Source organism: Tursiops truncatus, chromosome 6, assembly GCF_011762595.2.
Source record: "Tursiops truncatus isolate mTurTru1 chromosome 6, mTurTru1.mat.Y, whole genome shotgun sequence".
Classification (NCBI taxonomy): domain Eukaryota; kingdom Metazoa; phylum Chordata; class Mammalia; order Artiodactyla; family Delphinidae; genus Tursiops; species Tursiops truncatus.
Genome location: NC_047039.1, coordinates 53,505,485 through 53,517,465, shown reverse-complemented (window position 1 = coordinate 53,517,465; position 11,981 = coordinate 53,505,485). Strand labels below are relative to the sequence as shown.

General features: G+C 40.3%; 1 protein-coding gene across 1 annotated transcript in view; it reads left to right on the top strand.

The window, feature by feature from the left end:
• Positions 1–2,063: 2,063 nt before the first annotated feature.
• The window catches only part of LURAP1L (leucine rich adaptor protein 1 like), a 45,020-nt gene continuing 35,102 nt past the window's right edge, over positions 2,064–11,981 (top strand). The window contains exon 1 of the mRNA XM_004313750.4: positions 2,064–3,068. Coding sequence (XP_004313798.1) covers positions 2,763–3,068 — 306 coding nt within the window. The 5' untranslated portion in view covers positions 2,064–2,762. The remainder of the gene's footprint in view (positions 3,069–11,981) is intronic.

Here is an 11,981-nt window from a genome sequence, read left to right as displayed (position 1 = left end):
TCTAATATGTTTTGAAAATTATCATTTTGGCATTCAAAACATCTCTATTTTAAACTAAAATGTCATAAAGCATTAAGTTGAAAAATTTTAAAAGGCTTATCATAACTAAGCTTTTCTTAAAAAGCTCACATTTGTTTTATATTGCACCAGCACAAAATACTGATTTACATACAGATCATGTTTTTACCTTCAGAGATGGTTTCTCTGCAGAAATCTGAAATGAAAAAAATAGTTTTCTATTTTTGAATATCTTCGGTATCAAATACAATTTTACTGTCTGTGACTCACAGCAAAGGAGGTGTTCCTTTTTTGTACAGTTACACTGATGATAATTTGACAATAAACTACTTTTATGGACCAAGTTCAAGTTAGATACTGTGTTTACGCGCTACTCTTCTCAGCCAGCCCTATGCTGAACTTTGTAAGGGCTTTATGACAAAAAACAAAACAAACAAACAAAGAAAAGCAAAGTAAAAACCTCTTCTTTACTGAAATTCAGGCTTTCCATAATTACATGTTACAGTGTAATTCTTATCCAATGAGCTTGTGGTTTACCAAATTTAGGACAGAGCATGTAGTTTTATCAGTGATTTGAGATTTAGTTTTGTTCTCCTTTGCTTCCATAAATGGTTGTTCCAACTCTAAAATGGGCCACTTAATTTACAACTATTTTCTTCATTTCTTTTCTTTTTCTTTACAGGTTTTTCACCCACAATAAGCCTTTTTTTTTTTTTTTTTAAGAAGAGGTTGGGGGTAGGAGTTTATAAATTAATTAATTTATTTTTGCTGTGTTGGGTCTTCGTTTCTGTGCGAGGGCTTTTTCTAGTTGTGGCAAGCGGGGGCCACTCTTCATTGTGGTGCGCGGGCCTCTCACTATCGCGGCCTCTCTTGTTGCGGAGCACAGGCTCCAGACGCACAGGCTCAGTAGTTGTGGCTCACGGGCCTAGTTGCTCCGCGGCATGTGGGATCCTCCCAGACCAGGGCTCGAACCCGTGTCCCCTGCATTAGCAGGCAGATTCTCAACCACTGCGCCACCAGGGAAGCCCTCTTCATTTCTTTTTAAGAGAAGAAATAACGTACAATTTCTGACATGTTGACAAGAGAACTTTAGCAACTTTCTCCCTGACATGAAATAGTTCACTCAGAAGGCGTGTTTCCTATCTATCCTTAGGCTTCCTGGATGAGGCTCAGCTAAAAAAGTACTCTGAGATGCATTTGCCCATGTGCTTATAAGTGTAAAACCTGAGTGATGTCTCTGGGAAGGACCAAGAACACAAATACTTACTTGTCCCAGAAAGAGAGGGGTCCCTATTTTGAAATATCGTAATGGAACCCCAAATAGAGCTTATAGATTGAAAATAGTACCCTCTACTTGAAGATTCTTAACACGAATTCAATGTTGAATCAAACCTATAATCCATATAGCTCATAATAACTTACTTGGTAGAAGAATCTCAGATCAATAGATGGCAGGCTTTGGGTTTCTTTCAAATAGTTGAAAAATATAGATAAATTATCAAAGACAACTTTTCACTAGTTTTACCTTAATTATGGAGAAAGAATATTGAGTGTAAGTATCTCAGCAACCTTCTCCTTTTAAAATCCACCACTATCCTCAGTAGTCATAGAGATTATTCTGGCTATTTTTCACATCTGCTTGCGGTGACAATGTAGCATTTGGTAAGACAATTAGCTTTGGTTGCACATTCTCACTGAACTTTTGGTGAATTTATTACACTGTATATTAGTACAAAATTATTAGGAAAGCCTTCTAAAGCTAAATTTTTGTCATTTAGGAAGATGGGGGGTAGGGAATGACACTACATTTAAAGTCATTCTTCTGCCTCTATTGTTACCAGGCCTAAAAGTTGTAGCTACCCGGCAATTTCGTTGGGAAAACTGAAAATCTAATCCCCGTATTAGGCACTCCCAACTAAAACAGGATGTTGAAACTACTACTGGCAGCAGGGGTAGGAAATTTTCTGTTGCTCTTCTTGCCTGTGTTTTACGGTACAGGGGTTGGCCCTGGTTTGGTCCACCTGCCAGCGGAGCTTAAAGTTTCCGAGGCTTGGGGGAACACAATGACTTGGATCTAACAGCCTAAATGAGAAGAAGGGAATTTGTGCTGCCTCGAGGAAGCCGTTAAACTCCTGCTAAGCGAACTCTCTTTTTTATGCATCTATGCACACGACCGACCTCCTCTATCACTGACTAGAAATAATTTCTGACAATCCAGGATATTCCGAAAGCTTGGAGACATATGGCTGGAAAATGAAACTACCCTGGAGTGTGGCCACATCATTATTTTGTGTCGCATGGTACCAGATGGGCAGGTGGTGAATGGCGCTGGGATGTGAACGGACAGTTTAACAATGTGAATTTTTTCCCCCATAGAGCTCAGACAGACTTCATTTCCCTCTTGTCTTTCGGTCTCTAGTACTTGGAATTTCCCCCTCTCTGCAATATCAATTAACTCAACTTTGCAGTGGGGTAGCCAAAAAGAAAGAGGATGAAGGGGGCTCTATAATCTTAACAAGTATCGAGGGAGTCACTGCGCCCCGGGAACCGCGGCGGCGACCCGCCCATCCTGTGCGGATTTCAGGGCTGATACCGCGCGGGCGGTTATGGACCGGACCGTTTGATCCGCCGAGGATAGAGACCTGGGCTCGGTAGGGGTGTGCTGATCTTCAGGCAGACGTGGAGGCCCCTGCTGCCTCTCGTCCGTAGCGTTTTATAACCATTTTCATCGTTCTTCAAAAGTCATGGACGACGGCCCGCTGCCCGACCTCCGAGACATCGAGCTGAAGCTAGGGCGCAAAGTGCCCGATAGCCTAGTGCGCTCGCTCCGTGGGGAGGAGCCGGTGCCCCAGGAAAGGGACAGAGACCCCGCCGGGGGGAGCAGCGGCGGTGGCGGAGTCTGCAGTAGCAGCAGCAGCAGCTGCAGTTTCCCTCTCTCCCTGTCATCCTCCTCTTCGCCCTCCCCAACCTCTGGCTCCCCACAACCTAGCCATTCCAGTAGCGCCCTGGAGAGACTGGAAACCAAGCTTCACCTCCTCAGGCAAGACATGGTGAGTGTGGTTCTCCAGCTGTGGGAGTGGGAGCCCGCGCAGAAGCACCGGGAGATCGGAAGATGCGGTCGGGGGCAGAGAGGGCGGCCGGGGCGGCCGAGCTGAGCCATGGGTGCGTGGGAAACACGGGGAGGGGAGCGTGCAGCGGGTGCGCATCTGGAGGCAGCAGCCGGGAAGCTTGTTTACCCGAGACTTTGCTCGGTCACGGTTTGCTAAGACAGCAGAGCCTGCCCTGCTCTGTGTACTTTCTGACGTCAACTCCCTTTTCCCGGCTCTGACCATTGAGATGCCAGTCTGCAGCCTCCCAGGCACAAGCCCGCGGAGGGGGTCTGCAGTTATTGCACGCATCTGGGGCCTGCTGTGCGCCGTTCACACTTTCAGTTCAAAAGGTGGCTCGGTCCCTTGCACTTACTGCAAAAATACTTCCTGGTTTGCCGAAAGGTGGCGCGGCGGGGTCCCTGCAGCCCTTCTTCCTGGCTCACTCCTCTTCCACCACCACCGCCCCGCCCCTTGGTGCAGCAGCCGAGCAGTTCCTAGGCCACTGTGGAGCTGATTCTTCACTGCTGGTTCTGAAAACAATGGCCCACTCGTCCTTGATGTCCTTATGAATAGCTTGTCTCATGGTTGATCCAAAAGAGCAGGTGATCCCCAGGCCCAGGGATTTGCTAATGACCACTTCCTACCCTCCCCCGTCAGTCCTCAATCTGCAATTGTTTTCCGTGCTGTTTGCAAATGTTAGCCTAAGAATAGGACAATGGGACTAGGAAGGGTCCGAGAATACTTGTTATTCCGGATGTACTTAGAGGGAGACACTTATTTACTTACCATGAACTCAGGCAAGTCACTTAACCTCTGTGGACCTCGGTTTATTCGTACAATGAACTGCTTGGAGGAAATGATTCCTTCCCTAATCCTTTTAAGAAGGTGACCACAAAATAACAGCATTTTTCACCAGCTTGGAAAGGAGGAAAGTTACAACAGGGGCCTCAGCCACTTCTACATAAATGACCCTATCTACTGGGGCTTTGCATAAAAAAGAAGTAACCGGTGGTGTTACTTTAGCTCCTCTCTTTTTGCAGTTGGAACACTGGGAGGGAATAAATTCCAAGCATAAAGTAATCTTGGCAAATATACTAGTGCAAAAAGCCATTCTTCAGAGATCATGTCCTATGCTCAGAATTTTTACCACACTATCAACACAAGGGCTCTAAAAACCTCTCTCAAGATCTTTTAAGCTGGTTTACTTAAGAACTTTAGTTTTTATGTCTCAAGAATCCATTTTCCTCCCAGTTTGAATGCAAATATATAGAGACATACATATATAGGTCTATGTATGTGTGCGTATATATATGTGTGTGTGTATTCATACAACATGTGTAATGCAAATGATTTTATTACTCTATTCACGTTTCACTAAATACACACACACACCACAGGTTATACATGTTAGTTATTCAACAAGTATTGACTAAGCATTGACTATACCTGGTAATTAACTGGGTGCTCAAAATACAAAACAAAAAGTTCAAGGAGCCTATTTAGGGCTCTCAAATCTCTTGCACTCATTTGCCATTTATTATTTGTAGTATATAAAGCCTAGTGTGCTGAAGAATTTTGTAGGGTAAAAAAAGTGTGGTTATTTTCAACAAAAGACATTTTCCAGCCTTGTCTATTTTTCTTAATGAAAATGTCACAGAGTTAATAAAAATCTGTTTCCCCAAGCCAGATCTTGTTATGCATAACGATTATGGTATATACATAAATACATTTTAAAAAAGCAAGCAGAAACAACAACAGGTGGGGTAGATTATTAAACTGACTATTCATTATGTTTTCTACGTGAAGCATAGTTATCTATGAACCTAGGAGAATTTATGTCAGAACAGATGTTTTGTGTTCAACTCTGTACTCTAATAAAGGTCTCCTTTATTGAGCAAATGATAACATTGGCTATGGGAGTTTAGAGGGAAAGGATTGAAAACAGGTATATTCCCCTGCCAATGAGACAGTTTTCCCCCATTTTAACATAACTCTTACGGGTACTAAAAACCCCAGCTTCAGCATAATTGCAAAGCAACAGATTTGTTTTTATGCAGACTTGGCAGTTTAGTTATAAACATGGAACAGATGCAGTTGTGCAGTTCTTCCTGTCTCCTGGCATCCCCATGTCGAGAAGTTGGGCGATGCCCCTGTGAGTTTTATGTTCTTTTCTGCTCTCTTCTACGAGCACTGAGTCAGCCTCCTTGGTCTAACGCTTGACCACACATTTCATGCTCCTTACTTTGAGTTGTTCACAGATTTTTCTTCTGGATGGTCTGGAATTATCAGGCTTCGTTCAGTCCTGTCCTCAGAACTCCTTCGTAAGAAACACCTTAGCCATGTACAGGATTTTCTAGAGACTTTCAGGAATTAAGCCTTCCTTCTTTTCCTATTAGGATGGATGTACTTACCACTGACACAAGGCACCTTAGACTTGCAGGGACTGAGTCTCAAAACTTAAACTTATTTACATGCACCTGATCTTCTCATTGTCTCTCTCATCTCCTTTTATGAGATGAATCATTTCCTTAACTCTTCTCTGTAAATATTACAATCAATGCTCTTGAAGTCTGTGAGATACAGGTGGAAAGGAAGCAAGATGAAAGAGATTGAAGTTGGGGATGGGCGGGGGACTGTTTCTGTGGCCAGACTTCTTCACCTTGAAACCCTTATTAACAACATAAATAGCACAATACATAATAAAGGGTGTGGGAAGGAAAATATTGGAAAAGAAAACTTGCAGGCATATATTTGATACAGTAGGCCAATTCAGGAGGTTCTGGAGAGAGAGCACATTTTCCCAATGTGTAAAATATTTTTTATTTTTAATTTAAAGATAAGGAAATTTGACAATAAGCAAATGCAGGGATACACATAGGAAGTTTATAATGAAATCAGAAATAGATGTCAGACTTCTGGTACGAAGTCTGCCCAATTATATTTGTTCACTACTTTTCAATTCACAGTGTTTTACGATCTGTCATATTATTTGAGCATAAGGTCATACTGGGAAAGAAGTATCTTCATCCACATTTTGCACATGAGATCACTGTGGCTTAGAGATGGTTGAGAAATCAGGCCAAGGTCACATAGCTAATCAGTCAACAGAATCACAATTTGAACTCATATCATCTGACTCCATGTACTGTGCTTTTCCCCCATTCTCGTCTGCATCCTAATAATTTCTCTTCAAAATAGTTTTTATAAATCTGTGGTAAGTCAGCAATCCCTAGAGTACTAAGGGACCAACAAACAGAAGCCATCAGGATGCATGTCAAGGGCTGTTTCAGATATGGGTTCATTCAATAATCAGCAAATATTTATTGAGTGCCAACAATGTGCCAGGCCAGCCTGGAGACCTTGGGAATATAGTACAAAATGGCTACTTTAAAAAGTCAGTCTTCGGAAGAGGTCCTGTCCTATGATTGGACTTTTCATTCCACTGTCTATGCAGACTCCTTTTGCAAAATTTTCTTAAGACTTTAAGCATTACTTATCAACTGCTGCTCTAAGTTTTAGAACGCCTCATAACATCTGAAATATTTTTCCAGTAAATGTAAATAATCTCTGTCAAAGTCAATGTTTACCACTTAGTAATACATTTTATACTGCACTTTTCTTTTACAAGATGTTCAAAGGATTTTAGTGCTATCTCAATAATGTCCATATCATACCTCCAGTTTAAGAGTGAAAATTATTTTCATCGATTTACTCTGGAAAAAATTTGAAATGCATAAGTTTATAAAGGCAATCACTAATGAATCAGAGCCTGGAATTAGAAGGGATCTAATGGACGCTCCCAAGTTTGCCTTCCTAGATAATTACTGTTCAGTCATGAAAGTATAGTTTGAAATGAAGTATATACTACCTATTGATGCCGTATTCCAGATTTTAGTCAATTCTGTGTCACGCTGGAATGGTTAATGCGGTACCATTATGAATAACTAATTTGAAGATATTGTGTCCGGATCCCATATTTTTAGCAAGTACATATTGGCACAGCAGCTGTGTAATAGTGAGAGAGAAACAATTTCAAGCTAGTTACTTGTCTTACTATTAAAGCATTCAAATACCCTACCTGATTCCTCAACTCTTGCTTTAATAAAGTTTTCTAGGCAATACACAGGGCTAGACACAAACACACATAAATGATACCAGAAGAACATGAATCAAAATGTCAAAATTTTTGAGAAGGATACAATTGTACTTGGTTTTTATCAATATTTTCTCTTATTGATCTTTTTCATGTCCCCGCACCCCCATAATAAATGGCTTGCCTATTTTGTAATAAAAAATATACTTTATATTTCCTCAAAAAGAGATCATAATTTCATTACATTAACTTCACAACTGCTTTGGAAAAGATTCAGAGTAGGCTAGGAGCTTTCTATCATTTGTTCCATAATACTTTCAATAGTATCTTTACTATTTTATCATTTAGGTTTTTTTTTTTAATTGAACAAAACTTTAAGGAAAACCCTTAAGGAAGGCGTCTTCCTTGATGAGTTCACAAGATAGCTGAAAAGATAAAATGGGGATATAATTTTGCCAGAGAAAGATTACAAACCAGCACGTCAGCATGTACAAGATGCCATAGTGGAAATCAGACATAAGTGTTGAGATTAAAAGATAAAGCTGAGGAGATCTGTCATGGCGAATGTGCCTTGTACAAGGAATTAAAAGTGCTGATAGGGCTTCCCTGGTGGCGCAGTGGTTGAGAGTCCGCCTGCCGATGCAGGGGACATGGGTTCGTGCCCCGGTCCGGGAAGATCCCACATGCCACGGAGCGGCTGGGCCCGTGAGCCATGGCCGCTGGGCCTGCGCGTCCGGAGCCTGTGCTCCGCAACGGGAGAGGCCACAACAGTGAGAGACCCGCGTACCGCAAAAAAAAAATAAAATAAATAGAAAATAAATAAATAAATAAATAAATAAAACCCGAATAACTCTCCTTTTTAAGAAGGGGCTAAACACCGTGCTGGATGTTTATATATAGCTATTATGTTCATTTTACAGATAAGGAAACTATGGCTTACAGGGGTTAAATAATTTGAGTAGGTCACCGTAAGTGGTTTCCCAGCCATTCATTCAAACAAGAACCACTGGCAATCCGCTGGATCCAAATTACTCCCAAACCATACTATATCTCAGCACCATGAAGTGTGCCTATGTATTGTGACTGAATATTTCTACAGTGATTTCATCCCACAACTACCAGTGGATCTTTTGGTATTCTTTTAAAACTGTTATTGTTTCCTTTTCAAAATTAAATATATGCTCTCATTATAAAACTTCCAGAAATATGATATAAAGAGAAACAAAAGTCCCTTTTTACCTACTCCCAATACATCTTCCCCATATTACTCTTTACCCGAAAAGAAACCACTGCTGACAGTTTGGTGTGAATCCTCTCAGGTCTTTTTCTACGTCTTTGCCTGCATATATAGGCACATACACATTTACATAATTTTAAAATGTCTGGATTTCACTTTTCTTATTTTACATAATAATATTTTATTATGTCACCTGACATTTATTGGATGATTACAATATGTCAGTTGGCACTGTAAACAGTTTTCATGTATTATGTCATTTCATTCTCACTCCTCACCCACTTGTGAGGTAAGCACTGTGGGTTGTTAGGTAATATAAACAGATTCCTGATAGAATTTAAGAAATGTTTAGTTAATATTTATTCTGTCAATTCTCTTATATGAACCTCAGCTAGTTACTAATTAAAATGAAAATATCATTACTTTGCTTTTTATAATAAATGATTATCCAAATATTCAATAGTTCTTCTAGAATCAAATTCCATCCACAGAAATCTGACTTAATCAGAACACTTCATTCCTCTATTGAAGAAATAACCAAGTCTTCAAATTGGAATGTACTTCTCCTCCATCACATACCATTTTAACATAACCTTTTTGTTGAGTTTTTTTTTTTTCTTTTTTGATAATAATAATATCAGTAAAACCTCTAAAAGTTGGATCAGAATGCTAACATGGCACGAGATGATCCCTACCACATGGAGAAGGCAGAATGGCCACCAAGAAACTATGGCTCAAAACCATCTTAGGTTTGTTCAGACTTTAGAAGGCCCATGATGACCAAACAGATTCTGCTCCTAGAGATCTGGCATAATCAGAACACTGGATTCTTTAGTTGAAGATATAATTAATATCCTTCAAATCAACTCATAACAAAGTGATGTATAACACTGGAACTAGGGACTTCCCTGGTGGCGCAGTGGTTAAGAATCTGCCTGCCAGTGCAGGGGACACAGGTTTGATCCCTGGTCCGGGAAGATCCCACATGCCACGGAGCAACTAAGTCCGTGTGCCACAACTACTGAGCCTGCGCTCTACAGCCCTCGAGCCAGAAATACTGAGCCCAAGTGCCGCAACTACTGAAGCCCGCGTGCCTAGAGCCCATGCTCCGCAACAAGAGAAGCCACCGCAATGAGAAGCCCACGCACTGCAGCAAAGAGTAGCCCCTGCTTACCACAACTAGAGAAAGCCCGCATGTAGCAATGAAGACCCAACACGGCCAAAATAAATAAATAAATAAATTTATCTAAAAAACCCAAAAAACTGGAACTATAATATATTACTAACTCGCCCTCTCCCTGAAGGCCCATTTTATGGACAGTTGGAAGACTGGTGAAGCAGAGGATCAGCACAATAGTGAGATAGAAATTTGATGGTATCCTGGCACTACCGGACCCAGCGCTGCATTTGGCATCTCCAGGACAGCCATTTCCCTTAATTGTCTTGGTTGGGTCTGCCAGCATGTCCACTGCTGTTCAGCCTGTATTCTAACTGACACATCTTATTCTTCAAAATGTTAATCCCATCAATCAGGAGTTGGTCATTTTGGACGTCTTTAGGGTGAGTTTTCAATCTTGATCTCTGATGTCTTATTATTGATTTCAGATTTTCAGAGGATAATCAATTTCCCTCATTTCTAAGTGCTAGGGGGCACATCACATTCCCATGTATTTCCCCTCTACTATCAGCATCACATTGCTGTTGTAGAATAATTTTTAATTTTTAAAAAACATTCTGGATAACATGGCTTATTTTTATGTAAAAAATGATCAGATTATCCATTTGTAATTAAAATTACGGAATGTTCTTTTTTTCTCTGTATTTTAAATTAGGATGCCTGCAGTGAGCCAGATGTAAGTCTTCAACTTTCCATATATTTGGGAGCAGAACAAAATTGTTGCTATATTAGTACCCACCTCAGGAAACACATAGAAAGGTTTTAACACCAGCACCCCAAACAGTGAGACATATGTCACAACTCAGGGATTGATAGCCCAGGATATGATTATAATAGTTTCTCTGATTATTTATTTATTTAGTTTTTGCAAAAGACATTTAACTAAATTTACGTTGATTTTGTTGTTTTGGTGCCGACCAAACGAAGCTTGAGACCAAAACTGAGAAGGAAAGTCCTTCCTCATGGTGATAAAGTCCAACTTTCACGGCTGTGCAAGTCACAGAACTACCTGTAGTTCTTTTGCTGAGAATTTAATCATAAAGAGCTACTACTAGCTCTTTATTGGTGTGATGTTAATTTTGTTTCCAGGTTTTCCCTTAATTTCATAAAACGTTTAAATTATTATAATTGAAATGATACATGCTGTTATTAAAACATGCAAATAGTACAAAAGGATCTAAAGTAGAAAATGAAGGTTCCCCACATCCCCCTTCCCAATTTCCAATCCCTAGAGACAACTACTATGAATAATATTCTATGTATCCTCCTAGAAATTTTCTGAATATATGTAAGTATACCTATAGTTTCTTATATACCTTTAGCTATAATTATAGACATATATTCGTGGAGGCATATGTGTGTGTATAATTTTAAAATTGAGACTCTCAGAAGCTCATGTTGCAGCTAGTTTTCTAGATTCAGTAAATACTCTGGTATTGAATATATATCTATAGCTTCAAAACACAACTTACAGTGCTCCCACTTTGGATGGGTTACTGGCAAAGGACAGCAGTTAGAGTCTATTTGTATAAAAACATACTGCAGTTGGTGAGGCAAAAAGACAGAGTCAATAAACTCTAGAAATAGAAAAGACCACTGTAGAACCCTAGGGTGGGAAAGAACTTAAGAGGTTCCTTGGTGCCTTTAGACCAATTCCCCACTGGCATCCTCACCCATTGATCATCCATCCTTTGATGAATTTCTTCAGTGATGGGGACTTCACTGGCTCCCAAAGCAGACCATGCCATTTTCAGACACTTCTATTCATTATACTTGTTAACTGGCAATTCCAGTTGTTCATCAAAAAGACAAAACTATAACCGTTCATCAAGAGGTAAAAAAAAAAAAAAAATGTTCCAGCCTGTTGCCTACAAGCCATGAGTTTATAACTTAAGATGGATGCTCTATCAGGTGTAAAATACAATGAAAGCTCAGTGAGCTTCTCCTAGTTCGATATGTACATGACTAAAATAAAAGCCTTTCTTGACTTCCTTGCAAAATGAAAAAAAGAACGGCAATGTCAGGTATTGGCAAGGATGGGGAGAACTGGGCACTCTCCTGCACTGCTGCCGGAAGTGTATGTTCCAAGCACCTTTTTAAGTGGTAAACCTGACACTGTATTTAAAAGAGGGGGGACTTCCCTGGCGGCCCAGTGGTTAAGACTCCGTGCTTCCACTGTAGGGGGATGGGGTTCGATCCCTGGTCAGGGAACTAGGATCCTGCACGCCACAGCTCGGCCAAAAATATATAAATAAAAATAAAAAAGGGGAAAAAAAAGATACTCAACACAGCAATTCTGGTATCAGTAATATTTAAGATAAATATAAAAATTTACTCTAAGAAAATAATAATGAATTTGTACAAAAA